The sequence below is a fragment of the Theropithecus gelada genome, chromosome 4 (genome assembly GCF_003255815.1).
Source record: "Theropithecus gelada isolate Dixy chromosome 4, Tgel_1.0, whole genome shotgun sequence".
NCBI classification, from domain to species: Eukaryota; Metazoa; Chordata; class Mammalia; order Primates; family Cercopithecidae; genus Theropithecus; species Theropithecus gelada.
In genome coordinates, this window is record NC_037671.1 from 34,433,050 (window position 1) to 34,460,494 (window position 27,445).

At 51.7% G+C, this 27,445-nt stretch overlaps 4 protein-coding genes across 9 annotated transcripts; 2 read left to right on the forward strand and 2 right to left on the reverse strand.

Annotated features, from left to right (window-relative positions):
- Window position 1: 1 nt before the first annotated feature.
- NELFE (negative elongation factor complex member E) lies at window positions 2-6,733 on the reverse strand. 4 transcript variants are annotated; one of them, XM_025381593.1, is made up of 11 exons: window positions 6,515-6,577; window positions 5,995-6,077; window positions 4,546-4,615; window positions 4,298-4,443; window positions 3,127-3,201; window positions 2,967-3,004; window positions 2,457-2,710; window positions 2,200-2,344; window positions 1,982-2,036; window positions 1,635-1,737; window positions 2-314 (listed from the first exon to the last, which is right to left on the reverse strand). In XM_025381593.1, exons 2-11 carry the CDS (start codon window positions 6,067-6,069, stop codon window positions 217-219), a joined length of 1,059 nt encoding a protein of 352 aa, XP_025237378.1. In that variant the 5' UTR covers window positions 6,070-6,077; window positions 6,515-6,577; the 3' UTR covers window positions 2-216. The 4 variants fall into 4 exon arrangements, with proteins under 4 accessions (XP_025237378.1, XP_025237377.1, XP_025237373.1 ...); XM_025381592.1 differs by having other exon boundaries at window positions 2,457-2,785; window positions 6,515-6,576; XM_025381588.1 differs by lacking the exon at window positions 6,515-6,577 and adding an exon at window positions 6,294-6,469 and having other exon boundaries at window positions 2,457-2,800.
- SKIV2L (Ski2 like RNA helicase) lies at window positions 6,427-17,302 on the forward strand. Of its 2 annotated transcripts, XM_025381579.1 has the most exons (28): window positions 6,427-6,837; window positions 6,920-7,023; window positions 7,616-7,725; window positions 7,827-7,944; window positions 8,041-8,155; window positions 8,275-8,349; window positions 8,615-8,668; window positions 8,771-8,961; window positions 9,122-9,250; window positions 9,484-9,629; window positions 10,013-10,159; window positions 10,288-10,372; window positions 10,559-10,665; window positions 10,987-11,133; window positions 11,211-11,307; window positions 11,478-11,690; window positions 11,797-11,907; window positions 13,324-13,554; window positions 14,249-14,386; window positions 14,544-14,681; window positions 14,825-14,929; window positions 15,267-15,414; window positions 15,508-15,634; window positions 15,880-16,090; window positions 16,238-16,348; window positions 16,422-16,640; window positions 16,830-16,970; window positions 17,066-17,302. In XM_025381579.1, the coding sequence occupies exons 1-28, from the start codon at window positions 6,816-6,818 to the stop codon at window positions 17,264-17,266; spliced, it is 3,741 nt and encodes a 1,246-aa protein (XP_025237364.1). In that variant the 5' UTR covers window positions 6,427-6,815; the 3' UTR covers window positions 17,267-17,302. The 2 variants fall into 2 exon arrangements, with proteins under 2 accessions (XP_025237364.1, XP_025237366.1); XM_025381581.1 differs by lacking the exons at window positions 7,616-7,725; window positions 7,827-7,944; window positions 8,041-8,155; window positions 8,275-8,349 and having other exon boundaries at window positions 6,771-6,837.
- Window positions 17,303-17,356: 54 nt separating this feature from the next.
- DXO (decapping exoribonuclease) lies at window positions 17,357-19,981 on the reverse strand. The gene is made up of 8 exons (XM_025381587.1): window positions 19,976-19,981; window positions 19,471-19,798; window positions 18,862-19,223; window positions 18,456-18,691; window positions 18,150-18,369; window positions 17,887-18,022; window positions 17,655-17,749; window positions 17,357-17,570 (listed from the first exon to the last, which is right to left on the reverse strand). Exons 3-8 carry the CDS (start codon window positions 19,215-19,217, stop codon window positions 17,423-17,425), a joined length of 1,191 nt encoding a protein of 396 aa, XP_025237372.1. The 5' UTR covers window positions 19,218-19,223; window positions 19,471-19,798; window positions 19,976-19,981; the 3' UTR covers window positions 17,357-17,422.
- On the forward strand, window positions 18,670-27,074 carry STK19 (serine/threonine kinase 19). 2 transcript variants are annotated; one of them, XM_025381595.1, is made up of 8 exons: window positions 18,670-18,817; window positions 19,411-20,054; window positions 20,186-20,322; window positions 24,575-24,670; window positions 25,035-25,174; window positions 26,070-26,167; window positions 26,283-26,430; window positions 26,633-27,074. In XM_025381595.1, the coding sequence occupies exons 2-8, from the start codon at window positions 19,955-19,957 to the stop codon at window positions 26,676-26,678; spliced, it is 765 nt and encodes a 254-aa protein (XP_025237380.1). In that variant the 5' UTR covers window positions 18,670-18,817; window positions 19,411-19,954; the 3' UTR covers window positions 26,679-27,074. The 2 variants fall into 2 exon arrangements, with proteins under 2 accessions (XP_025237380.1, XP_025237379.1); XM_025381594.1 differs by lacking the exon at window positions 18,670-18,817 and having other exon boundaries at window positions 19,243-19,759; window positions 19,845-20,054.
- The last annotated feature ends 371 nt before the right edge of the window (window positions 27,075-27,445 follow it).

A 27,445-nucleotide genomic window follows, 5' to 3' on the forward strand; every position in this document is an offset into this window, starting at 1 on the left:
CTTGTGTTCCAGATCCTTTTGGGGCAAGGGAGTGGGGAACGGGCACTGGCCATGTTGTTACACTGAGATCAAACCTGACACCCATTTTTAAAGGCTTAACCCCAATCCCAAGTGCTGAAAAACCAGAGGCTGAGGGAGATGTGTAAGCTTCCACCTCAGTGTTTTACTGAGACCAGCATTGGGGCATATGAGGCACAAGGAATCCAGCTCTGTTCCCTAGAAGCCATCCACAAGGTTTTCCTTGTAGACGTCATCACTGTAGACAATCTGGGTCCTCTTGTCCCGGTGGCAACCCTTAGGGCTGTTCTGGACAGCTAGGGAGGGAGGAGAGGAACAGTTAAGGTCTAAAGGAGATCATAGATCAGACCCTGAGGCTGACTCCTGACCACCTCAGTCCTGGCTGCTGGCCCCTGGAAACCCAGTTTCCACGCTGCCCTCTGGTGGCCAGGATGGCCTGTCTTCCTTAGCTCCTTTGTGCCAACCCATGGCAAAGGAGAGTGTAAGTGGACATTTTGATGAATGTTTTGTTCTTAGAAAAATCCCAAATGTCATTGTTGAGATATATGAATGATATTAACCCACTACTTATAGTCAGTATGTCAGAAGCTAAAAACTAGAAAACCTCTGTAGCCCTTTATTGACATGCTGGTCAACTCTAGTTCCTTTCTTTTGCCTGAAAGGCCACTGTTGCTCTGAGTCCTTCTTTCTGCTCACTCCTTTCCCAGGAAAATCTACTTTCAGGTAAATGGGTTACTCATACTAAGGAATACTACTAGCTCCACCAGAACTCATCCAGCATGTAGCTTTGGCCCTCACCATTCTCTCTCAAGCCTCTAGCTGTTTCTTCCCCTTCCTCTTTTCCTCCCTCCACCAGACATGTTACTCTCTTCACCCCATCCAAAGATTCCATCCCCACCACCCTTGACCTAGAGAGAATCTCTCCCACCCACTTCCCATCCTGTGATCTCTGTACCTTGACACTGCTGGCTACTCCCTCTTTCTCAAAGCATGTGTCCTTTCGCTTCAGTGGCCCAGGCCCCTCTGGTGCTGCTCCCAGCCCTCTGACCCCTCCTCCTGTCTCCTTTGCTAACGTTAGGCTCAACGTTAGCCTAACGTGTCAGGAGAGCTGGAGACACGTGGGGCGTAAGGTGGACAGTCCTGTTTCCTAACATAGTCCCTGAGTATTCCTCAAGTCTAGTCCTGGGTCGTTTTTTTTCTCCAAAATCAGTCTCCCTCATGATCGGGGAGCCACCCTGTGATGCAGATGACTTAATCTATGTTTTCATTCCTTACCTCACACCTGAGTTCCAGACCCCTAATTTCAAATACTTACGAAATTCACTCTACTCCATCTCAAAATGAACAAGCCCCATGAGACACTCATCTTTCTCACCAATCTCACTCCAGCTCCCATTTTCTTCCCTGTTCCAGTCGCTGCTTTGGAAGCTGTTCTCAATCCTTTTCTCTCCTTTCTTTACTTCTAACTAACAGATGATCTGAAATTTTCCTTCCCATTCCCACAGCCTCTGCACACACTCTGACCTCGATAATCTCTAGGAAACCCAAGGATGTGTGGGGGAACCAAAAGGAGTGTGCTGTAGGGGAGAGGATGGGAAAGAAAATCCCATTCTTACCGAGGGAGCCCCAGACAGACTTGCCAGTAGCGGCATCCAGCATGGGCTGTTTCCGGGCTATGTTGACTTTGAGCTGTACAGACTCCACCTGGGTCCCGTTGAGCTAAAGCAGAAGAGGGGAGGCAGAGGATGGGGAGGAAAACATTACAGATAAACCAAAGAAGCTATTCCAGGAGTTGCTATCCTAGGAGTAGACTGAATAAGGAATCTGAGAATGTAAGTTTTTCTGTGTGAATAGGGAGAGACTTTATCAAGAGGAACCAACTTCTTCCTGGCATCTAGTATTTTGATGAGAACACATGAGAACAGCAGAAGCGATGGGAAGAACAGATTTGCGAAGTTCCAACCTCAGCAACGGCCTGATCTGCTGACTCCATCTTTTCATAGGTGACGAAGGCACAGCTGGGATAAGAAAAAACAGGGTCAGTGGAGAGCCAAGGGGCTCTTCTGGACCCAGCCAAACCCAGCGATCACAGGCGGCTGCCGGGAGGGCAGCTTCCTCCCTCAAGTCTCACACCCCAGGATTCGCCCAGGACTTCTCATCATGCCCTGTCGTCATCCTTACTTTCTGGGTGGGTCCATGGAGAGGTCAATGATGTTTCCAAAAGGAGAGAAGGCCCCACGGAGAAGGGTAGGCGTCATGTCTTCTCCGTATACATAGAGAGTATTCCCTTTCCTAGGGGCTCGCCGTTCAGGGAAGGAGTCCGACCCTTTGGGAGCAGGAATCACAGTCACAAGACATGGTCCATCCCACACTTCACTTAGTAGGACCCACATAAACCTCAGTTAAGGTCACCTTGACCTCCAGCCAAGATCACTCACTGCGGAAAGGACCCTCTCGGTCTCGGTCTCGATCCCGCTCCCGCTCCCGATCCCTGTCCCGTTCCCGGTCTCGATCTCGATCTCGATCTCGATCCCGATCCCGATCCCTGTCCCGCTCTCGGTCTCTGTCTCGATCCCGCTCCCGATCACGGTCTCTGTCCCGGTTCCTCTCATGGCTGCGGTCCCGGCTGCGGCTTCGGGGAGGGGAGGCTGAGGAGTGGGCACCACTGCGTTCTTCATAGCCCCAGTCAAAGCTTCGAGGGGGACCATCACCAGCCCCTGGGCCCTCTGCCTCTTCTCCATCTGGCCCTAGTTCTCGAAGTCGATCGCTAGAAGACACAAAGCTGGGGAGATGCAGACTGACGATCAAAGGGGGGTTTTACCTTCTCCCCTCGGACCCTGTGGAGACTCAATATTCCCTCAATAGCACAGCTTCTACAGCCCAAACCTCCCAAGGACTCAGGAAATCAACCCCGCCAAGTGGGCCCAGTCTTATCTCTACTCTCTAACCTCTCATACAGAGATTTCCTCTGGGGACGTCTAGATGACTGTAAAAGAGACCAAGAACAGTTAAGATGATTCCCAGTTGCTAACATGTAGTCCAAAATAAGTTAGTTTCTCATGTTCCTCCATCTCCAACCCCTCAGGGACAGAAATTAGAAGCCTTTACCTCTTGCAGGTCATCATCAGCAGATATGCTCCTCTGGAACGGCTGGAAAGTGGGGACTGGTCCCTTCTCGGGGTCCTGGAGAGGGGAGAGACCTACCTCAGTGTGGAGCAGGAGGCTGCCCAACCATGGAACAGAGATGTTCCTCTTCCCTCACCCTCTTCTAGATTTCCTCTGATCTCTTCTTTCCTTTTAACACTATATACATTTCTTATTTGACTATGTGGTTTTATTTATTTGTTTTTATTTTTTGAGACAGGGTCTTGCTCTGTTGTCCAGGTTGGAGTGCAATGGTGCAATCATAGCTTGCTGCAGCCTTGACCTCCCAGGCTCAAGCAATCCTCCCACCTTAGCCTCCCTAGTAGCTGAGACTAGCGATGCGCTCTACCATGCTTGGCTAATTTCTGTATTTTTTTTTTTTTTTTTTTTTGGAGAGATAGGGTTTCACTATGTTGCCAGGGCTGGTCTCAAATTCCTGGGCTCAAGCAATCCTCCTACCTTGGCCTCCTAAAGTGCTCTAATTATAGGAAAGAGCCACTGCCACACCTGCCATTGCAGCTTTTTGGTTTTGTTTTGAGATAGAGTCTTGCTCTGTTGCCCAGGGTGGAGTACAGTGGTGCGATCTCCACTCACTGCAACCTGTGCCTCCTGGGTTCAAGCAATTCTCTGGCCTCAGACTCCTCAATAACTGGGACTATAGGCGTGCATCACCATGCCCTGCGAATTTTTGTTATGTTTAGTAGAGACGGGTTTCACCATGTTGGCCAGGTTGGTCTCAAACTCCTAACCTCAAGTGATCTGCCCACCTTGGCCTCCCAAAGTGCTGGGATTATAGGCATGAGCCACCACGCCCGGCTGATACTTTTTATAAGTGATTTGATATGTTATATATTCAGTTTATTTCAACCTCTCTTGAATCTGATAACATTTTCTGCCCTTTCCATCCCTTAGAGCGACATATTCCAAGAGCTCCAATCCAAGGTGGATTAGAACTACAAAATTTGTAAAATGGAGAATTCAGGAGTCATCTAGTTTTTTCATTTTATATTTGAGAGGCAAAACTCAGAATGGTACAGCAATTTGCCAGTGCTTGAGTATGCATATTTTTCCCCAAACCCATCTACATTCCAACTTGGAGGGATGCCCTCTAAACAATCCTTCTGTTTGTGCTCACCTTTAACTTCCCCTCAAGGGTTCGAGAACGCTTGAAGCCTGAGTTCTTGGTCTCAGCCTTGATGGCACTGATGGCTCCTGATTTCACCAGCTGCTTTGCCTGCTCTGTTGCTGTGGCTGTGTCCACGACAGGCTGCTCTGATAGTGCTGGAGTGATAAGGGGAAGAGGCATTATGTTGACCAGGCCATGATGAAGGTCAGCCCCATGCTGCCCACTTCCAGTCCATCCCCATTTCCCCTGTCACTCACAGCGTTTGACACCGCCTTGGCTGGTTGTGCTGCTGCTACTTTGCTTCTTCAGAGCCAGCAATGCCTTTTTCTGGGAACAAGGGTGAGAGAAGAGAGGTCAGTGAGGGCCAGCCCCTAGCCGGTTCCTCTCCCAAGACCCCTGGGCACATCACTCCAGGGACCATCTTTCTTGATGTCCTCAGAGTGGTGCATTGATGTGCTCTGCCTCTTGCCTCTGGTCCCCTAGATCATGAATGATGCTGGAAATTCCTAATCTAACCAAACCACGGAACCCAGAGGTTTTCCAGAGTGTTACATTTTTGAGGTTGAAGACAAAGAATTTGATCATGGACTAGAATCCTAGGATATAAGCTGCAAGTAAGTATAAGTCTATGTGCCTTTCCTGGAGGCTTCATCCATCTGTTTCCTGCATATTGAATAAGGCCCAGACATGACTTTGTAACAGGGATATCCAGGAGGATAAAGCATTGTTCCTACCCTCAAGAAGCTTATAGCCTGAGAAATAAAAATAAACCGAGTGAGTTAGCAATACGGTAAGAGGTGCAGATTATTCATAGCTGAAAGCTAGTAAGATTTTCTGATGTTTAATGGCTATTAAACTAGGCCCTCCCCCGTATCTCTGCACAACACAGAGAGAAGAAGGGTATTTTAGAAAAAGAAGACAGGATGGCAAACATGCAGAGGTAAGAACGCTTTGGGAATGCATGTTTTGGGAGTAGTGAATAGTTCTACTTTACTACACAAGGCTGCCAAACTAAGGTTTTGGGGCTTTGTTATATAGACAATGTGAAACCATTTATGGTTTTTGAGAAACAGAGGGAGCAGAATTTTGTGTTTTCAATGGATGGTTTGACCAAGAGTGAAGAAGTCTGTTAAAAAAAAAAAAAAGACTGAGAAATTTGTTGACAGACCATTACAATCGCCCATGTGAATGTCAATAAAGCCCTGCTCGGGGGAATACACAATGAAGAATAAACAGGAAAAATTGCTTCAAAAGAAAAAACAAGAAGACTTGGCAAACGCTTGACTATGCAAATAGCGGAGAAGTCAGAGATGAGATTTTGAGTCCAAACGTGTGGCAGAATTGGTGTAGTCAATCTTACTTGGAAGATCAAGAATAGAAAGATGATAGCTCCAACTTTGGGTATCTGAAGTTTATCAGTATGACACTGGATAGAACTGGAAAAACAAACTTGAGGATCATCAGCCCTTAGGTGGTACTAAAAGCCATTGGAAAGGAAGACAATCCCATCGCCGATTGCATAGAAAAGACAGAAGGTTCACACCAGGGCTTGGGAAAGCCCACCTCTCGAAGCTACACTGTGAGGTGGGTGATATATCTCTAGATACGGGCCAGAAAAATTTTCCCATTCGCTCACACTCACCCCAGATCTTCTCAGAGTGCAGAGTCTGTGAAAGGTTAGGCCATGTCCACACACAGTCCCTCACCTTTTTCTTGAGTTTGTTGAATTTCTTCTGCAGAGCCTCCTCTTCCTCGCTCAGTCCGGGGGGTATCACCAACATGGTGGCTCCTGGTTCAGGGGCAGGGCCCAAGACATCTTTCTCCCCTGTTACCACCCGGGGTTCACACGCCGTCCACACTGTACCCAACTCCACCCCTTCAGGTCTGCCTACTCTTGCCTTTGGCTTTCCCTACTCCTTGCTTAAACCAGGATGCTGTCCAAGCTCCCGCTGGTCGGGATCATCCAGCATTCCCTCCTGTCTCCAGGGATCACAGACACCAGCACCTCGAGGAACCATGTGGCTCAGGGAGGGACAAACACCCACTCCGTCGGCAAGACGATGGCACCCGACCCCCCTACCCTCGCTGGGGTAAGGACAGCCGCGGGGTTCGAACGGCAGAGAAGGCGGTGGAGCCAGCGTAGCGCCCTCAGAGCAACTCAAAGAGGAAGAAGAGAGAAAGGGCTATGAAAAAAGGGGCCGAAGAGTGAGAAGCAGAGGGCCTTACCTGAGGGGGCGGCAACCGCGGGCCCCACGGTCTCCGGCCGCGCCCGCGCTGGCCGCTGATAGCGGGCTCACAACGATGACGTAGCTAAGGGCGGAAAACGCGGTAACCAAGGCGGCCCCAGGCACGCACTTCCGCCCGGCCTTCCACCGGTCCAGGTCTGCCCCTCCGCAGCGATAGTTCACGCTCTCGGCGGGGCCGTGCCGGAAGTTGTCTCTACTTCCGCCCGTTCCGGGGCGGGGCTTACCTCGCAGGGACTGCTTGCAGCATTTCCGGGCTGCTCGGCAGCTGCTGTGGCTCCAGAATGATGGAGACAGAGCGACTCGGTGAGGGGGAGGGGAGTGAAAGGGCACGGAGTAGCAGACATGGAATGACCTTTGACCCCTGACTTTTGACTTTTCCCCGTAGTGCTACCTCCTCCAGATCCCCTGGACCTACCCCTTCGGGCCGTGGAGCTCGGATGCACGGGTCGCTGGGAGCTGCTGAACTTGCCTGGAACTCCGGAGAGCAGCGTGAGTGACTTTTGACCCTAACCTTTGACCCTCATTGAGTCCAAACCTCCTTCACCCTCCTCACGGTAGGATCTAGCTTAACCTTGTTCATCTGTGCTTGTACTGCTGTCCATCCCAGCCTGAACGGGTGTTGGACAGCTTCTAGCCCAGTGTACCTGCAGTCCATGTGAAGACAGCAGAGAGTCCTGGGGATATTTTTGCTTTCAGAGCTGCGCTTTCTCCATGGAGCTCCCTTCTGTCTCCAAGCACCAGGGCACTTGGTGACTGAGATGCTAGGCTTTGAGCCTCCAACTCATCATCCTTAGGTCTGGTACCCCTTTTTCTAAAATCAGTGAGTCTCAAATTTCATGTGCTTCATGACTAGCAAGGGAGCTTTTTAAAAATGCAGATTCCTAGGTCCAGCCTCCATGTTTCTGAAATCCAAAATCTACCCCAGGTAATTCAGTAGCGGGTAGTTTTTGGCCAAGCCTGATTGTCCTAGTCTGTTTGACACATCTACCATTTCTGATCTGAACACAAATCCCATCACCTCTTTTGTCTGCATTTTACTCTCTTTCCTTACCTAATGCCTCTCATCTTGCCCTTGTTTCAGCTTCCCCATGGCCTCCCTCCCTGTGCCCCAGATCTGCAGCAAGAAGCAGAACAGTTGTTTCTGTCATCCCCAGCCTGGCTGCCTCTGCATGGTGTGGAGCACTCAGCCCGGTGAGGAGTCTGGAGGGGCTTAGACTAGGGTGATGGGTTCCTGAAGGAAGCTGGGGCAGAGGAAGAAAAAAGACCCAAAAGTTACTTTTTTTTCTCTCCAGAAAATGGCAAAGGAAGATGGATCCCTGGTCTCTTTTGGCTGTCCTGGGAGCCCCAGTCCCATCTGACCTACAGGCCCAAAGACACCCAACCACAGGCCAGATACTAGGTTACAAAGAGGTAGGAGGTCAGGGGTCATAAGAAACAGAGTTGGGGAGAAGGGGAGGTGATCAGAGACAAGCTCAGCCTCATTGGGGCTCTGATCTCTTGCTTTAGGTCTTGCTGGAGAACACAAATCTCTCGGCCACAACCTCCTTGTCTCTTCGCCGGCCTCCAGGGCCAGCCTCCCAGTCCTTATGGGGAAATCCAACTCAGTATCCCTTCTGGCCAGGTGACTCTTGTGGAGATGGGATGGTAGAAGAGGGTGTCCTTAATCTCCAGGGAAGGGTTCCCCACCTATCTCGTATTATCCTCATCCCATGAATCCCTGTCTGTCCTGTCTCTTCCCAGGGGGGATGGATGAACCCACCATAACAGATCTGAACACATGGGAGGAGGCTGAGGAGGAGATAGACTTTGAGAAAGGTAAGGTAGGGCTCTGAGTCTGAGCCCTGAGGAGGAAGAGCCCACGCTATCACTGTGCTACTACTAGCCCTCCCGTGCCTCTGAGAAAATTAGAAAAAGATATCCTGTCCATAACAACCTTTACTGTCATCTGTTGGGAAAGTGTCATAGCAAACATCCCCATCTACAGCATCTGTCCTGTAAATGATATCTTTTAGGTTTATATAATGTACACAATTTGTTCACCAGGGTGCAGTGACCCTGATTCCATGTCCCTGTCCTACAGATCTTCTTACTATTCCACCTGGTTTCAAGAAAGGCATGGACTTTGCACCAAAAGGTTCGTTTTGGTTTTTGAGTGGGGTGTAGGAGAAATATGTCTTTCTCCTAAGGAACAGAGATGTCAGCATGACGAGGTTGACCTTGTTGCGTTGCTTCTCAGATCGTCCAACTCCAGCTCCTGGACTGCTAAGCCTTAGCTATCTGTTGGAGCCTCTGGATTTGGGTGGGGGTGACGAGGATGAGAATGAGGCAGTGGGACAGCCAGGAGGTTCCAGAAGGGACGCTGTTTCAGCCTCTCCCTGCAGTACTCCCCTGGCCCGAGCAAGCAGTTTGGAGGACCTAGTGTTGAAGGTTGGTGGTTCTGCATAGTGGAGGCAAGAAAGAGCCTTGCCACCAGGATGTGGGCTGGCTAGGATGGGTCTGAGGGGAAGAAAGGGACATCTTTTGGGAGGAGTGGTAATCGAGAGCCCTCTGGTTGTATCTTTATCACCCCTACCCCTGACTCTTCCAGGAAGCATCCACAGCTGTATCCGCCCCAGAAGCCCCAGAGCCTCCACCTCAGGAGCAGTGGGCCATACCTGTGGATGCCACCTCCCCCGTTGGTGATTTCTATCGCCTCATTCCCCAGCCAGCCTTCCAGGTACTTTGGCCCCATCTTCACATGCTCCTCTACCTCTTGCTGGGTCACACTCCCAGCCGACCCCTTGTCTCCTCTATCCGCCAGAGGTCATATCCATCCCAGGCCAGTCTTGGTCCTTAGTCCTAGCCTCGGCTGGCTCTGGCCTTCATCCCCCTGCCCTGTGTGCTCCATGAGCAGGAGGCAGGAAGGCCCTGCTCCTTTCTTCAGCTCCTGTCTATTTCTCTCTCCCATAGTGGGCATTTGAGCCAGATGTGTTTCAGAAACAGGCCATCCTGCACTTGGAGCGGCATGACTCTGTCTTTGTTGCAGCTCACACATCTGCAGGAAAAACAGTTGTGGCTGAATATGCCATTGCCCTGGCCCAGAAACACATGACACGGTACAAATTGCTTCGCCAACCTCCCCCTTCACCAGCCAGCCCCATTTTCTCCTGCAGCCTTTGAAAATCCCATCTCTTCCTCCACCTCTCTAGCTCATCCTTTAAGTGAGAGGTTCAGGGGTGAGACTGAGACAAGAGCTCAGAGAGAAACGAAAAGGCATGGTGGGGAGAAAGGTTAGAAGAATGACCTGGGTTAGTTTAGGAAGGGGTTGGGGACAGAATTTTTCTGAGGTTATATCATGAAAGAGAATGTAGGGCAGTTTGGGTGAAGAAGTGGAGCAACTAAGCTTCTGGGGCATGCTTCTGCGAGAGCTCCATGTGGGAGAGGAGGCGTGGGCCATGAGTCTGCAGAGGGACTGGCTAACTTCATGTTCTTTCCCCAGCACCATCTACACTTCGCCCATCAAGGCCCTGAGCAACCAGAAGTTCCGGGACTTCCGAAACACGTTTGGGGATGTGGGGTTGCTCACTGGGGATGTGCAGCTGCACCCGGAGGCCTCCTGCCTCATCATGACCACAGAGATCCTTCGGTGAGAGATGGACACTCAATACAGGGGAGTTTTGGCTGGGAAGATGTGGCTGTTGTGGAGAGTGTGCTGTCTGAAGAGGGGATGGAGACGAGCCACTGGGGAGTCAATCCTTGGCCTCTTCTCCCCAGCTCCATGCTGTACAGTGGCTCAGATGTTATTCGGGACCTGGAGTGGGTCATCTTTGATGAGGTTCACTATATCAATGATGCCGAGGTAAGGGCCTTGGGCTCCACAGATGCCGGCAGTCCCTTCCTTTGGGACCAGTTGAACGGCTCCCTTATTCTACACACTCAGGGCACCTTCCTGCTTTCTTTACCCCCATACGGAATCCCGTGCCTCTTTAGGGGCAGAAGGGCAGCCCCTGCCCTCCTGTGACCTCTCTTCCCTCTCTGTGCCCAGCGTGGGGTCGTGTGGGAGGAGGTGCTCATCATGCTCCCTGACCACGTTTCTATCATCCTTCTGAGTGCCACCGTCCCCAACGCCCTTGAGTTTGCTGACTGGATTGGGTGAGACGTGTGTCCTGGGTTGCCTGGTTGATGGGGGCTACAGTACTCCTTGATTGGAGTGGGGGGACTAAGTCTACCACAGCAAGGAGAGTGGTCAGGCCTTAGGGGTGATGCTGGGGAACATGTCCCACCTGGTGGCTGTGGGATCCCCTTTGGGTCCAGATTACTTTGCATGTTGAAATGGAATGGGATGTTGGGGATAGCCTTCCATTTTGGGTCTCAGGAAAGACTGGGTAAAGTTGGAGGAGTAGGGAAGGGGGTGGGGATGTGGGTTCCTTCCCACACTCCCATCCCTGACTTGCTACCCTCTCCTTCCTTCAGGCGACTGAAGCGTCGTCAGATCTATGTGATTAGCACTGTAACCCGCCCCGTGCCCCTGGAGCACTATCTTTTCACAGGGAACAGCTCCAAGACCCAGGGGGAGCTCTTTTTGTTGCTGGACTCTCGAGGAGCCTTCCATACAAAAGGGTGAGCCCCGAGATGGGGGAAAGAGTTAGGGCTGGGCCCCTAGCTGGACATGACGGCTACCCCTCCCTGTGCCCCAGGTACTATGCAGCTGTGGAGGCCAAGAAGGAGAGAATGAGCAAACATGCCCAGACCTTTGGGGCCAAGCAGCCCACACATCAGGGGGGCCCTGCACAGGTGAGAACTGGGAGGGTTTTGTACCTGCCAGCCCATTTTTCCTCCCATCTTTTTTTTTCGTTGTTCCCCAGGGGTTTTGACTTGAACTTTGAGCACTGCCCCAGTTAACACTAGCTCACCTCTCATTGGTTCAGGAACTCAACCTCTGCCCCTTCCCCTTCCTTCTCCAGGACCGCGGAGTTTACCTGTCCCTCCTGGCCTCCCTCCGCACACGGGCCCAGTTGCCTGTGGTGGTGTTCACCTTCTCCCGGGGCCGCTGTGATGAGCAGGCCTCAGGCCTCACCTCCCTTGACCTCACCACCAGTTCAGAGAAGAGTGAGATCCACCTCTTCCTGCAGCGCTGCCTTGCTCGCCTCCGTGGCTCTGACCGCCAGCTGCCCCAGGTGCATCTATGTGTGTATGTGTGTATGCATGTACACATTTAGCAGACTGGTAAGGATAGGGTGTTCTGAGACTCCATCCCTGACCATGGGCCTCCTCCCACCAAAGGTCCTGCACATGTCAGAGCTCCTGAATCGTGGCCTGGGTGTGCACCATAGCGGCATCCTGCCCATCCTCAAGGAGATCGTGGAGATGCTCTTCAGCCGTGGCCTGGTCAAGGTGCATGTGGTGGTGGGAAAGGGACTCCTCGGTGCTTGTTACCTGCTTAGGGGCTGCCCAGAGGGCAGAGGGGCAGAGGTTTAGGCAGGCCAGTGCTGTGGTTAAGAACCTGGGCTCTGAATCCAGACTACCTGGGTTTGAATCCCAGGTCCACCGTGTATTCATAGTATCATCCTGGACAAATTACTTAACCTTCCTGAATTTCAGGTTTCTCATCTTAAAATGGGGATGCATAAGATATGAACACGTAGGTCTCAGAAAAGAAACCCAGGAAGCTAGCAAGCTAGCTAATAATTTGAAAAGTTATTAGTAATCAGAAATATACAAATGGAAGTACTCACAAGATACGACTTTATAGCTATTAGACTGGTAAAATTTAGGAAACTAGTTAATGCCGAGTGTTGCCAGAGTTGTAGGAAGTTGCAGGGTTCTGGGAATCCTTGTACAGGATGCCTAGCCAGTTTGGAATGCACCCTGGCACTATTTAGACAAAATAACTATATTGGCCAGGCATGGTGGCTCACACCTGTAATCCCAGCACTTTGGGAGGCTGAGGTGGGTGGATCACAAGGTCAAGAGATTGAGACCATCCTGGCCACCGTGGTGAAACCCTGTCTCTACTAAAAATACAAAAATTAGCTGGGCACGGTGATGCGTGCCTGTAGTCCCAGCTACTCGGGAGGCTGAGGCGGGAGAATTGCTTGAACCCAGGAGGTGGAGGTTGCAGTGAGCCAAGATCACGCCGTTGCACTCCAGCCTGGTGACAGAGTGAGACTCCATCTTAAAACAAAAACAAACAAACAAACAAAAGGTATATCATACTCTGAGCCTATATTTCATTCCTGGGTATGTATCACCAAGAAATTCTCACCGTGGTCTGAGAGAGAACCCTTCCTTTGTTTGTGGTGGCAGGGTGTTGGTAGTACCAGGGTGCCCTTCCCTGGGAGAGAGGGAAAGTTAGTGTGGGGGGTGCACTCAGTGTTCTGCAGCAGTTGGAAGCAGTGACCACAGGAACATGGACAGATGTTGAAACACTAGGTGGAGAAAAAGAAGAAACAAAAAATCAGATATATAACCACTTTTTATATGAATTATAAACTACAAGTTCACAAAAGAAGACATATTCTATAAGATATTTATATAAAAATATTTGTTGGATACATTGGAATGATTGCAGTCAGGGATGGGAATGGGATATGGGGGTAAAAGGAAAGAAATAGAAATAAGTAGCTACATAAGTAAAATGAGGAAAACAATAGTACCAATCCCATAGATTTGCCTGGAGAGTTCGATGAGATCCCATAAGTAACAACTGGGATGGTGCCTTGTGCCTACAAAGTAAGGTGGGCTTGGCCAAGGCTGGGGGCGTGTATACGTAGAGCCTTTGCTGATCCTTTCCGTTCTCCTCTGTCCCAGGTCTTGTTTGCCACAGAGACCTTTGCCATGGGAGTAAACATGCCGGCTCGTACAGTAGTGTTTGACTCCATGCGCAAGCACGATGGCTCCACCTTCCGGGACCTGCTCCCTGGGGAGTATGTGCAGATGGCAGGTCGGGCAGGGCGGAGGGGCCTGGACCCCACAGGCACCGTTATCCTGCTCTGCAAGGGCCGAGTGCCCGAGATGGCAGACCTGCACCGCATGATGATGGTGAGTGACCCAGCATCCTGGGCAGGGCCCCAGCTCCAGGACCTTGCTGGATTCTTCCATTCTCCTCTCTTCTGACTTGTTCTTTTTCTTCTTCTTCTTCTTTTTTTTTTTTTTGGAGGCAGGGTCACCTAGGCTGTAGTGCAGTGGCACAGTCTTGGATCACTGCAACCTCTGCCTCCCAGGCTCAAGTGATCCTCCCATCTCAGCCTCCCAAGTAGCTGGGATTCCAGGCACATGCACCATGCCTGGCTAACTTTTTTTTTCTATTTTTTGTAGAGATGAGGTTTTGCTATGTTGCCCAGGTTGGTCTTGAACTCCTGGGCTCAAGCAATCTGTCTGCCTCAGCTTCCCAAAGTGCTGGGACTGTAGGTGTGAGCCACAGCGCTCAGCTTCCTCTGACTTTTTTGTTTTGCCTGGGAGAAGCCGAGGTAGGAGTGAGCGAATCCAAGGATGAGATTGAAGCCTATCTCTTCCAGTTTTCTCCCCCATGAATACGGAGCTAGATGGGGCCTTTGAGTCTATTTATTTCAGTTTGCTCCCTTATGTTACAGAAGAGGTGAGCAAGTGGTTTGTCAAAGGCCCCATGGTTGCAGAGCTGGGACCAGGTGTGATGGGAGTAGGCCCAGTCCAGAAGACTGGCTGGGGTGCAGTAGGTCCCACCCTGATCTCACTGACTTCTCTGACCTGATTCCAGGGGAAGCCATCCCAGCTGCAGTCCCAGTTCCGCCTCACGTACACTATGATCCTCAACTTGCTGCGGGTAGATGCCCTCAGGGTGGAGGACATGATGAAGAGGAGCTTCTCTGAGTTTCCCTCCCGCAAGGACAGCAAGGTAAGGAGCCTGGGTAACCAGTATGTGGAGCAGGAGGTTGGACAAAGCCAGGCTGGGAATAGGTAGGCATCCAGAGGCCAGTGTGTTGAGGGTCGGGGGTGTGGCAGACTGGGCCTGGAGACTCCCCTTTCACAGCTTCCCCCTGCTTCCACCCAAGGCCCATGAACAAGCCCTGGCCGAACTGACCAAGAGGCTGGGGGCTTTGGAGGAGCCTGACATGACTGGCCAACTGGTCGACCTGCCTGAATATTACGGCTGGGGGGAGGAACTGACAGAGACCCAGCACATGATTCAGGTGAGCAAGTGGGAGTGCTGAGGGGGTGACAGGAGAAGGGAGGAGGAGATCGTGTCACTCTAGGTGCTATTAAACTTAGTCCAAGTGTCTGTCCCTGTGATGCCTCCTCCCATCTGTGCTTTGTGTGCGTCCCTGCTCTTCAGCGACGCATCATGGAGTCTGTGAACGGGTTGAAGTCTCTCTCAGCAGGAAGGGTGGTGGTTGTGAAGAATCAGGAGCATCACAACGCACTGGGAGTGATCCTACAGGTGAGGGTGATGGGAATTTGGACTCCAGAGGGTGGGAGGAAGCAAGCCCTCTCTCCATTTTCCCCACTTGGCCAGGGCAGGTTGCATCACCACAGGGTCCTCATTTTCCCCTCTTGCCCTCCTTTTCACCCTCTCCCTTCCCATCACCACATCATGCTCACTCCTTCCTCCCACCACCCCAAGAAGTCTGCTCTGATCGCTTGACTTGGTCGCCCCTCTCTACTGGTGAGCTCTGCATGGTTGCTTCCTGATTCCTGCCCAAGGGTAGGTATCTGGTCCCTACCTTTGATGTCTACTCCTCACACCCCGCTCTCCTGGCCTCTCTGACCACCCCCAGGTCTCCTCGAACTCCACCAGCAGAGTATTCACAACCCTGGTCTTGTGTGATAAGCCCTTGTCCCAGGACCCACAGGACAGGGGGCCGGCCACTCCAGAGGTGCCCTATCCAGATGACCTCGTGGGATTCAAGCTGTTCCTGCCTGAAGGTGAGAGTGCGGCAGATGCCTGTTTTCTGCCAGCAGTATGAGCAGGATGCCTGGGTCCACGGCAAGGTCTGCCCTGCTCTCCCTTTTTCACAGGGCCTTGTGAGCACACCGTAGTCAAGCTCCAGCAAGGAGATATGGCTGCCATCACCACCAAAGTGCTCCGGGTGAATGGGGAGAAGATCTTGGAGGACTTCAGCAAGAGGCAGCAGCCAAAATTCAAGTCAGAGATGCTAGGGAGGCCCTTTTCCTCCAGAGGGGCATGTAGAAGCGGGGAGGGGCAGTGGTCTGGGAGTTTTCCCCAGCCTGAGGGAGACTATGAAGTGGTGGAGTTGTAGTGAGGGGGCTCCTCCAGCCTAAGGGAGACTGTGAAGTGGGGGTTGTAGTAAGAGGGCTCCCACAGCCTGAGGGGGGCTTCTGTGGGAGAGAAGATCTCACCCCAGATCTTAAGATCTCCTCCCTCTTCAGGAAGGATCCTCCCCTTGCAGCTGTGACCACTGCTGTCCAGGAACTACTGCGTCTGGCTCAGGCTCACCCAGCCGGACCCCCAACCCTTGACCCTGTCAATGACCTGCAGCTCAAAGACGTGTCAGTTGTAGAGGGTGGGCTCCGGGCCCGGAAGCTGGAGGAGCTGATCCGGGGGGCTCAGTGTGTACACAGCCCCCGTTTTCCAGCCCAGGTAGGACCCTGGGTGCTAACTCCCGAGCTGGGAGTAGGGGCTTTTCCTCTGTGGTTCCCTGTAGACCGACCACCCCCATCTCAGCCCTTGTCTTCAGTCCACCCCTGCTAAGGGGCAAGGAGAAGGCTGACGGGTGGCTCTCTGCAGTACCTGAAGCTGCGGGAGCGAATGCAGATACAGAAGGAGATGGAGCGGCTGCGCTTCCTACTGTCAGATCAGTCACTGCTGCTGCTTCCTGAGTACCACCAGCGAGTAGAGGTGGGCGGGGCAGTGGTTGGGGCGGGGGGCTAGGGGATAGCAGGGTGTCCAATGCCCACTCTTTTTCTTACAGGTGCTCCGAACCCTGGGTTATGTGGACGAGGCAGGCACTGTGAAGCTGGCAGGGCGGGTGGCTTGTGCCATGAGCAGCCATGAGTTGCTCCTCACTGAGCTCATGTTTGACAATGCACTAAGCACCCTGCGGCCTGAGGAGATTGCTGCCTTGCTCTCTGGCCTGGTCTGCCAGAGCCCTGGGGACGCTGGAGATCAACTCCCAAACACTCTCAAGCAGGTAGGGGATATCACTCCTTTCTCCCTGCCACGGCTGTAGCATTCCTGACCTCCACCCTCAGGTAGTCCCCCAGGTGACCCCCTGCTGCCCTGTAAGTGCCCCGAGGATGGGAATGGCTGCCTTCTTGATCTAGTCCTTCCCTCTCCTGGAGCAGGAAGGCAGGCCTTAATCTCTCCTTCTTCCCTGCAGGGAATAGAACGTGTTCGGGCTGTGGCCAAGCGGATTGGTGAGGTCCAGGTGGCTTGTGGCCTGAACCAGACGGTGGAGGAATTTGTGGGCGAGCTGAATTTTGGGCTGGTTGAGGTTGTGTATGAGTGGGCCCGGGGCATGGTGAGTACCTGAGGTTTGGGATTTTGCAGACGGCTGGCTGAGGGTGAGCCTGCCCAGGGTGAGCACATCCAGTTCTCACCCTACTTTCCCCACAGCCCTTCTCCGAGTTGGCAGGGCTCTCAGGAACCCCTGAGGGCCTGGTGGTCCGCTGCATTCAGCGCCTGGCTGAGATGTGTCGCTCACTGCGGGGGGCAGCCCGCCTAGTAGGAGAGCCTGTGCTGGGCGCCAAGATGGAGACAGCGGCTACCTTGCTACGGCGGGACATCGTATTTGCGGCCAGCCTCTACACCCAGTGAATGCCCCATGTAAAAATGTGATGATAAAACAGCAAACCACTGTGTGTGCTTGAGTTGTTGGGCAGGGATGACTCAGCTAAGAAGATAGCAGAACCTCTTAGAAATACGCTTTTATTATCTGCACACAGAGATATGACTGCCCCCCTCTAAACATCACTATTTGGGGGAGGGAGTCTTGGGGGGTGATGGGAAGTCCTGAGTCATGGCTTCCACATACCATATAGGCAGGAAGGCATAGGGTGCATCTCGGTGTACAGACACGGTGACTGGGCCGCCAGGCTCCCAAGAGAAGAGGTGAACGAGCCTGGGGGGCAGAGGGAGGAATCAGCTGAGGACCAGAGGCTGGATCCTGGGATCCAGAGAGGATGGACAGAGCCAAATGCCTCACCTGGGGTCATCCTGGACAACCGTGCTCTGGGCAAAGCTAAGGAAGGCGGCACAGAAGTTCATGCACACAGAGGGATTCCAGCCGTCACGGTCATTCTGGAGCAGGCAGAGGAGGCAGAAGATTGGCAGTAGGGGTGGTGGGACGAGGGGAAGGCAGGCTGCTGCCCTGGACGCTAGACCTGTGGTCTTGGTGTTTGGGGATGCGGGTGGGAGCTGCAGCATCATTCCCTTACCCTGACATAGTCAAACATCTTCATGGTAGGAAAGGTCTTGAGGGAAGAGACAAAACCCTCTGGGTTACGGAAGCCAGCAACAACATTCGGGACACCTGGGAGGAATGACTGAGCCCACCATTTCAAGAGCTTGTGTCTGTCAGGAAAAGCAAGGGGTCAGTGGGACCCCTCGTCCACCCTCCATTCTGCCTTCACCCTCCTCCCCAAGTCCCTTTCCCAGCCTTCAAGTCTAAGCTTTCGCCCTGCCCACCCCTGTCCTGAACCTGTAGAAGCTCCTCCATTGGCCAGGGCTGTGCATCTCCTTGGAGGTCTTGAGCTCCACATAGCAGGTGGGGGGCTGTGTGGATGGGGTCTGGGGGTCTGTGCAGTCTACCTCCCCTGAGAAGAGCAGAGGGTGGCTTCCCAGGCGGCTGCGTAGCACAGAGCAGAAGGCCACGTTGGTGTTAACCTCCCCAGAGGGGTCTGGGGAGCTTCCAGGTTTGTCTGCACAAGGAGAGAAGCAGCAGCAGGGGTAGGGGGCTCTCAATCTTTGGGAAGGGGAAGGGGGCTATGAAGCAGGGGCAACTCACCTGCACACATATACTGCTCAAATTTGTATCCCATGTACATAAGCTCCCGGAGGAGCGGTGGCCGAGCAAGCCTCTGGGCCCGGGCTTTCGGCGTCTCCACCTCACTCAGGTATAGTGTTCCCTGGAACCGAGAGGCTGCCAGCTGCCAACCCTCCTGCCGCTCATACGGTGTCGTCAGCAATTTTGTCAGGTGCCCCCGCCATGTCACTATGGCCTCTGCCAGCCAGCCTGGACCCCTGAGAGGCAGGAGTTACAGGCTGAAGGTCTGACACAAGCATTAGTGAGATGCTCCCCTCGAAGAATAGTCTGTTTCTTTTAAGGACTGATTCTCACCCCGGCTGTGGCTCTCCTAATTTTAGAGGGTAGTACGGGTCTCCAGATATACTGCCTGCCACGCTTTGCTCACCCCTCCAACCGGCCTCGGTGTTCCAGGAGCCAGCACAGCAGGTGGTCCAGCCTTTCTTGGACCTCCTCGTCCCGGGGCTGGTATCTATCCGGGTATCCGTCTCTGAGGTCAAAGTTGGGGCCTGGACCGTTAGTGGGGGGTGGGCTATAGTAGCGCAGGGCTCGGGCATCTCCATGGTACTGGCGTTGAGCATCCAGGGAGAAGCAGCCCAGTTCCGAAGGGCGCCGGTAGAAAGGAAAGGGCCCAGAGTAGAGGGCAGGGTCTGTGGGCAGAGAAGGTGCTGGACGGGGTAGTTTGTTCCGAGGCTCAGCTACCTCTGTCTTCTCAGCTCCTCTCTTGGTCCCCCTGGGATCCATGAGGTCCTAAGGGAAGCAGGCGGACAGAGTTTCCATTTTACAGAGGAGGCCTGGAGAAGGATGACTGGTTTAGGACTAAGCGAGCCACCTGATCGCCAGGTTCTGGCCTTGAAACATTCAGGCCCCTCAGACGCCACCGCGGCTAACCTCTCATCCTGCCTCTTTCCTTGCCCTTCACCCACCCTCCCTCCAGGTCCTCCAAATGCAGTGAGGTTAGGAAGGACGCCTGCGCTCAGATCAAGAATCCAGTTACCTCAAAGCTCCCCAACTTCCACCTCCGCAGGGCTATGACGTCATGGCAGGCACACCAGAGGCCGAAGGATGCAAAAGTGGTTTTTCTGCTTTCGATGATGCAATCATTCAGCGACAGTGGGGGGCAAACCCCTCCCGGGGCCGGGGAGGTGTGAGTTTTACGAAGGAGGCTGATCCCAACGTGGCCACCGGCGCCCCTCCACGCCGCCCACGAGTACCCAGGCGTGCGTGCCCTTGGAGGGAGCCAATCCGCGGTCGGCGTGAGGCCCGGCCCGGCGGACGTGGTGCGGGTATCTGCGTCGCCACCGCCCCTCCCAACACTGACTGGCCTGAGGGATGACAAGTTGACGCCCTTTTCGTCATCACCTGGTCTAGGAGGGACGCCCGGGGAGACCGTACGTCACTGTTCTGCGCCGGAAGACCCTATTTTCAGGTTCTCTTCCCTCCATTCCTACCTCTTCCCCGGTACCATAAAATCCCGGGATATGAGCCGAAAGAGGCATCACCTGGTCCCGGAGACCTTTGGAGTTAAGAGGCGGCGGAAGCGAGGGCTTGTGGAGTCGGATCCTCTTCGTGGCGAGCCAGGTAACCATGGCAACCCCGGGGCGGGGCTAAGGACCCTAGCTGGGTGGGGCCTCGCTTCCGGTAGCCGAGAGTTTTGTTGGAACCGCGTCCCCGCCCCAGTTCCCTGTCTCTGACCCGGTTTCTCGGTCCAGGTTCGGCGCGCGCGGCTGTATCAGAGCTCATGCAGCTGTTCCCGCGAGGTCTGTTTGAGGACGCTCTGCCGCCCATCGTGCTGAGGAGCCAGGTGTACAGCCTCGTGCCTGACAGGACCGTGGCCGACCGGCAGCTGGTGAGGGGCGTCGGTGCGACCGCCGGAGGCCCCTTTCCTGACTCCTAAAATTTCCTGTCCCTCAGTCACTCCGCCAGCTGTTCAGCAAGCATTAGGCCTTTCAGGGGAGGGCACTGTTCCGGGCACTGGGGTGCCACAGAGACCCTGTTAAATGGGCCGCAGGCAGTACAGGGCATTTCAGTCATGGAGGGAGAAGAACGAGGCTTTTGGGGAAACCGAGTCATGGGGCATGGTTCGAACATAGAGCACTGGGAGTGCAGACAGACGTCAGATCATGACAGGCCTTGTACATCAGTGTTGTTTCCATCTTACACTGAGGCGATGGGCTGGTAGAGAATGTCATAGAGAGAGGGAATGGTGTATTGGAGGTAGTGGATGAGGCAGGGAGGTCAGCTAAGAAGACACTGCATCTGAGAAGTGGTGAAGGCCTAAATTAGGTCAGTGCAGTACGGAGGGAGAGGAGAGTGAGAAAGGGAGGAGTCCAGGACAACTCAGATTTTCCGGATAACTGCGTGGCTGGTGATATTAGGAGCACATTTAGTTGTTGGACTACGGATAATGTGTTTAATTTTGTACAAGTTGAGTTGATGGTGCATGTGGAGCATCCAAAGACAAACGTATTAGACAAGTGGATATTAGAGTTGGAGAGAATTCTGGGCCAGTGATAATAGAATTACAAGTCATGGAGGTGTGAATAGCAAGTGGTTAATTCTGTGGATGTGGTGAGATCCAGTAGGAAGAGTGAGTAGAGGAGTGATTTCTAACCTTTTTATAATCTTTAGAAGGTGATAAAAGTTATGGCTATTTCTCTCCAGAAAAATGCACGTATGCCACATATACATAGGATGTATGTACAGTTGGGGGGAAATACTTCACTAATCTTCTGAGGTCCATGGTTAAGGACTCCAAGTTTAGAGTGGAAGTTGATAGGGTCAAATCCACCATGCTGGGAAACACTGTCATTTAAGGCAGTGTTACTGAATGTATGAGCTGAGTTATGCCTGTGTCAAAATTACATGGGCTGTTTATTTAAAAAATACAGGTTCCTGGGACTCATCCAAGGTTAATGAGTTACAATCTCTTGGGGTGGGATTTGGGACTCTACACTTTTGAACTGCCTCAAGTCCTTTTTAAGTGTGCCTTAAAATTTGAGATCCACTGACATAAAGGGAAAGCAGAAGAAGAGGAATCTGTGGCAGAGGCAGAGAAGGAATTGCCTGAGTTAAGAGGAACCCCAAGGCCGGGGCGGTGGCTCACGCCTGTAATCCCAGCACTTTGGGAGGCCGAGGTGTGTGGATCTCTTGAGCTCATGAGTTTGAGACCAGCATGGGCAACATGACAAAACCCCATCTCTACAAAAAAATACAAAAATTAGCCAGGCGTGGTGGTACGCGCCTGGGGAGGCTGAGGTGGGAGGATTGCTTCATCTGGGGAGGTGAGCTGAGATAGCACCACTGCACCCCAGCCTGGGTGATAGAGCTAGACCTTGTCTCAAAAAAAAAAAAAAAAAAAAAAAAGTAACCCAGGAAGAGGCCTATTGTAAAAGTAAAGAGATTTTTGAGAAAGTGAAGTAGTTGGCAGTATTAGAACCTGTGATTCAAGACATGGTCTAAGAAGAGGGAAGAGGTAAAGTAAAATATAAACTGAAATCTAGGCTGAGTGTGGTGGCTCATGCCTGTAATCCCACCACTTTGGGAGTCTGAGGCAGGAGTATAGCTTGAAACCAAAAGTTTGAGACCAGCCTGGGCAACAAAGTGAGACCCCGTCTTTACTAAATAACTGAGACCCCATCTCTACCAAATAAATAAAATAAATTGAAACACAAAAATTCTTAGCTGGGCATGGTGGTATGCACCTGTTGTTCTAGCTGTTTAGAAAGTTGAGGCAGAAGGATTGCTTGAGCCCAAGAATTTGAGGCTGCAGTGAGCTATGATTGCACGACTGCACTTTAGCCTGGGTGACAGAGTGAGACCCTGTCTCTAAAAAAAAATGAAAACACAACAAAAAAAACCCAGAACTGAAATCTGTTCATTGGATTTAGCAGGTAGAAGGTTAATAGTGATCTTTCAAGAAAAGAGGGAAGAAAAGGAAGGCAGTCTGGCTGTCCCTTGAGGTGAGCTAGTCTCCCTCACTACGTCTCCTGTGAGGAAGCATGCCAGATGGAACCACTCCTTAAGAAGTATTTGTTGTTTTTAATATATTGGTGTTAGCTTTTATTTTTAAAAGCCTTTAAAAGTTGCCAAATGAAAATATAAACATATATAATTTAAATGATGTTTATAAAGCAGATACCCATCTAGCTACTCCCTAGGTCAAACTATAGAACATGGCCAGTATCCCACATATATTCCTCTCTGATCAAAATGTCTCTGATCAGAGTGTCCCTGGGAGGTGACTGCTATGGTCATTGTTCCCTTGGTTTTCCTTTTTTTTTTTTTGAGGTGGAGTCTCATTCTGTTGCCCAGGCTGAAGTGCAGTGGCACGATCTCAACTCACTGCAACCTCTGCCTTCCGGGTTCAAGCAATTCCTGCCTCACCCTCCTGAGTAGCTGGGACTACAGGCACATGCCACCACACCCAGCTAATTTTGGTATTTTTAGTAGAGACAGGGTTTCATCATGATGGCCATGATGGTCTCGATCTCCTGACCTCTTGATCCGCCCCCCTTGGCCACCCAAAGTGCTGGGATTACAGGCATAAGCCACTGCGCCCGGCCACATTTTGTATTTTTAATAGGTATGGGATTTCACCATGTTGGCCAGGCTGGTCTCAAACTCCTGACCTCAAATGATCCACCTGCCTCGGCCTCCTAAACTGCCATTTTTTTGTTTGTTTGTTTGTTTTGTTTTTTTTGTCTTTTTGATAAATCCACTATTACTTGTCTTTTGGGGTTTGTTTTTATTGTCTCTTTGAGTTTTGTTTCCTTATGCACCCAGTTACTTTTGAAAATGTTCCGGGCAGATTTGCCTAGATTAATAAATGCACTCCATGTTCCAATTACTTTTTTTTTTGAGACAGTGTCTCACCCTGTCACCTGGAGTGCAGTGGCATGATCTTGGCTCACTGCAACCTCTGCCTCCTGAGTGCAAGTGATTCTCCTGCCTCAGCCTCCCAAGTAGCTGGCGTTACAGGCACCTGACACCACACCCAGCTAATTTTTGTATTTTTAATGGAGACTGGGTTTCATCATGTTGGCCAGGCTGGTCTTGAACTTCTGACCTCAAGTGATCACCCTTAGCCTCCCAAAGTGCTGGGATTACAGGCATGAGCTACCGTGCCTGGCCCCAGTTATTTTTATTTTTATTTTTTGAGATGGAGTCTCATTCTGTCATCCAGGCTGGAGTGCAGTGGCATGATCTTGGCTCACAGCAACTTTCTGGGTTCAAGCAATTCTCCTGTCTCAGCCTCCCAAAGTGCTGGGATTACAGGTGTGAGCCATCTCACCCGGCCTACTTAGATGTTATATTAGTGGTAATTCCTGTTATCTTGTGAACTCTTTAGTGTCTAAACAATTTTTTTTAAGAGACGGAGTCTCACTGTGTTGCCCAGTTGCAATCCTAGCTTACTGCAGCCTCAAACTCCTGGGTCAGGTCATCCTCTTGCCTCAATCTACCAAGTAGCTAGGACTACAGGTCTCTGCCACCATGCCTGGCTAAGTTTTTACATTTTTTGTAGAGATGGGGGTCTCACTGTGTTGCCCAAACTGGTCTCGAACTCCTGTCCTCAATTGATCCTGCTACCTCAGCCTCCCAAAATGCTGGATTACAGGCATGAGCCACTGTACCTGGTCTTAAACAATTTTTAAATAACATTTTATCCAGCATTTTAGTTAATTTTCAACAGGTGTATTAGTTCTTGCTGTATTCTCATAAACAGAAGTCCTGGTTCATTTTTATTTGTTTTAAACATTGAATCCCATACTCCTCCCCACCTTACCCCACCCAGAATTTTCCTGTTAATGTTTTGAAGCCAGAGCCTGCATCTTAATCATTATTTTATCTTAGTGCCTGGTCTTAGAAAATTATATTGACTGTTTGACAGACCATAGATAAGGCAGGTGGATGAGATAGTGGGTAGCTAGTTGGAAAAGGCTGCTTGGTCATTTACCTGATTATCTTCTCACACAGTTTTTTCTTTACTAAGAGAAATTTGCCCCAATATTGACAGAATCTCCCTGCCTGCGAGTGCCCAGAGTATAGCAGAGCATCTTACCCTGATACCCCTCTTTTCACTCTCTTCTCTGTGGAGACAGAAGGAGCTTCAAGAGCAGGGGGAGATCAGAATCGTCCAGCTGGGCTTTGACTTGGATGCCCACGGAATTATCTTCACTGAGGACTACAGGACCAGAGTATGTGACTCTGTGTGTCAGGGGTGCCAGGGGCAGGGAACAGGTTGGGGGAGATAGGGAAGTTGGGAAACAGAAATAAAAACAAAAGAAAGAATTTCTCTGCCCCCACATCCCATGGAGAGGGCACAGGGCCCTGGTAAGTAGTAATATGAGGGAGAGAGACAGGAGGGAAAGAGGGAGGAGCGAGAGGGTGAAGAGTGGGGAGAGGAGGGAGAGGAGGAGGAGGAGGAGGAGGAGGAAGGGTATGAGAGGTGGAAGGATCTGAGCAAGAGGTAAGACAGGAAGAGAAATGCTGTCCTAGGGGTGGAGAGGTTGGTGGAGAGTGAGGATGGGGACGGACCATGCTTCTCATCTCTGCTTCTAGGTCCTCAAGGCCTGTGATGGCCGACCGTATGCTGGGGCAGTGCAGAAATTTCTAGCTTCAGTACTTCCAGCCTGTGGGGACCTTAGTTTCCAGCAGGACCAAATGACACAGACCTTTGGCTTCAGGGACTCAGAAATCACGTGAGACTTGTGGAACCAACAAAGTCAGGCATCTGACGCCTCCCTGGCTCCCTCCAGTTCCATGCAGCCTGTCCTTTTGCTTTTTTGGTGAACCTGCCAGAAAAGCTGCCAAAAGGCTCACTCTTCTTTTTAATAAAATGACCCAAGTTTTTATTCCTCCCCACAAGAGAGGAGACCTATCTTACCTGGGGCCTTAGAAAGAGCCCTGGAATAGAATTCAGTCCTTGGTGGCTTATCAAAAGCATGCAGGGGCCTGGCAGGAACCGTAAAAGCTTGATGTTAATTATACTAGGACTAAGAGGATAGAGAATGATAGGAGTTGGGATACCCCTAAACATTCACATTAAAACAAAAAAACCCCAAAGCTAAAAAACAACTGGGCAGGCACTAAAGAAAAATATAATTTTGAGAGGCTCTATCTGGCTCAGGCCTCCTACTTTGTAACGCATGGAATATGTGAAAGTATTTGAAGAGCTGTAGCACCGGTCTCACATGGGCGGACACACTCTCAGAGAGATGTGATGGGAGCCTTGGCGAGGTCTGCCTAGGTAGTGGCGGGAGCGCAGAAGACCCTGATTCCTCTTCTCAGTCCTGAGACTGAATGTGTGTCAGGACGTGTGGTCAGGGAAGAGAAACTATTTAAATGAATGAGTAATAGTAGCAGGAAAAGAGAGTGGAGGGAGGGCAGTCCACGTAGGGGTCCTGGAACAAGCAACTGCACCAACAGAGGCAGTTGGTGCAAGCACACAACCACCCCAGGTTGGGGTGTTGTTATCCACTTTCTCTTGCGTGGTTGCCCATGTTTCTCGAGACTTGTGTAAATATTAATGGATGAGGAGGAGAGGTTGTTCTCAGAGCCCAGACCTCATCTCTGCTGGCTTCCCATTGCCCTCAGGCATCTGGTGAACGCAGGAGTCCTCACCGTCCGAGATGCTGGAAGCTGGTGGCTAGCTGTGCCTGGAGCTGGGAGATTCATCAAGTACTTTGTTAAAGGTATCCCATCTGCAGCTCAGGCCTGCAGCTCAGGCCTACAGCCCCTCACCTTTTGGTGACTCCTCAGGCCTCTACGCCTTATTCACCTTTCCCTTCTCCTTTGCCACTTCTCCAGGGCGCCAGGCTGTCCTTGGCATGGTCCGGAAGTCCAAGTATCGGGAGCTGCTCTTATCAGAGCTCCTGGGCCGGCGGGCTCCTGCTGTTGTACGGCTTGGTCTCACCTACCATGTGCACGACCTCATTGGGGCCCAGCTAGTGGACTGGTGAGTCTTGCCCTGGCCTCTGGCAGGTGATGGAGCAATGACCCAAGGTCGGATTTCCTCCCAGCTCATTGTTAGTTCCCTAGTGAAGGCCAGTGGATCTCATTCTTCTCTGGAACCCGGGAACACCCCTTCCCAAGTTATAAGCTCTCCTCACAACTTGAGCCTAGGCGTCTGGCTCCAGCCTTGTCTTTCTCCTGCACAGCATCTCTACCACTTCTGGAACCCTCCTCCGCCTGCCAGAGACATGAAGATTCTGCTCATCATTGCTCAGCTCCCCAGAGTGGGCCTGGAGGGGACTGGAGTTGCTGCATGATGGTGGCTGAAACAGGGTCACCTTGGGAAGGCTTGGGAGCCAGGAAGAGTGTTGGGCTCTCGTGTATGCAAAGGGTCAGATGTGGCTGCTGCTGTTTGCCTGGGCTCTGACCCGGTGGTGGGGTTTGAGCAGTGCTTCTCTGCCCTTCCATGGAAAGTGGAACCAGAAATGGTGCCAAGGCTGTGGCTGTTCCCTTTCGTGTAAAATGGTGCTGTTATTACTCTGTCTTGAAATAGGAAGGTGGGATTTCTGGGGAGGCTGGTGAAGGAGGGCAGGGTTCTTTTTCCTACGTGTCATGTTAAAATTGCCAAATAAAGTACTTCTGCCTGTGGTATTTTCTGGATGTCCTTTATTTACTGTGACGTGTGTTTGGGTGCCTTGTTTAGGGGTAGAGGTGAAGTCTGAGCTTTGCCTCGTTCAGAGAGGAAAGGGGTTAGGGGTTCACCAGACCACTCTCCCTGTGGAGTGGTACGGGTGTACGTCATCTCCTAAACCATGGAATTTCTGTTAGGGCCTGAAAAAGCAAAAGCCTAGTATTGTTCAATTTGTGTTGGAATGAAAGTAAGAGACAAGTGTCTTAGAAACCTGTCGCTGTTTTGTGAGGGCTTTTAAATATCCTGCACTCGTGGGCCATGTTGGGCCTTTGTACGCCCATGTACACAGGAGCTTGTGTGCACCTACACCCTGGTACAGATATACCTG

Coding starts and splice junctions, on each gene's coding strand:
- DXO (XM_025381587.1), bottom strand. CDS start 19,217: ATGGATCCCAGGGGGACCAAGAGAGGAGCTGAGAAGACAGAGGTAGCT. Junction 18,692..18,861: donor CACCGAGGCCGGTTGGAGGG/GTGAGCAAAGCG, acceptor CCTGCCTCTCAG/GGGTCCAGGCTGGCTGGCAG. Junction 17,750..17,886: donor AGATGTTTGACTATGTCAGG/GTAAGGGAATGA, acceptor TGCCTGCTCCAG/AATGACCGTGACGGCTGGAA.
- STK19 (XM_025381594.1), top strand. CDS start 19,513: ATGGCAGGCACACCAGAGGCCGAAGGATGCAAAAGTGGTTTTTCTGCT. Junction 20,323..24,574: donor CCGTGGCCGACCGGCAGCTG/GTGAGGGGCGTC, acceptor CTGTGGAGACAG/AAGGAGCTTCAAGAGCAGGG. Junction 24,671..25,034: donor CTGAGGACTACAGGACCAGA/GTATGTGACTCT, acceptor CTCTGCTTCTAG/GTCCTCAAGGCCTGTGATGG.
- NELFE (XM_025381588.1), bottom strand. Junction 2,801..2,966: donor AGGAAATCTCTGTATGAGAG/GTTAGAGAGTAG, acceptor GCATCTCCCCAG/CTTTGTGTCTTCTAGCGATC. Junction 2,037..2,199: donor TCCATGGACCCACCCAGAAA/GTAAGGATGACG, acceptor TTCTTATCCCAG/CTGTGCCTTCGTCACCTATG.
- SKIV2L (XM_025381579.1), top strand. CDS start 6,816: ATGATGGAGACAGAGCGACTCG. Junction 6,838..6,919: donor GATGGAGACAGAGCGACTCG/GTGAGGGGGAGG, acceptor TTTTCCCCGTAG/TGCTACCTCCTCCAGATCCC. Junction 10,373..10,558: donor ACTATATCAATGATGCCGAG/GTAAGGGCCTTG, acceptor CTCTGTGCCCAG/CGTGGGGTCGTGTGGGAGGA.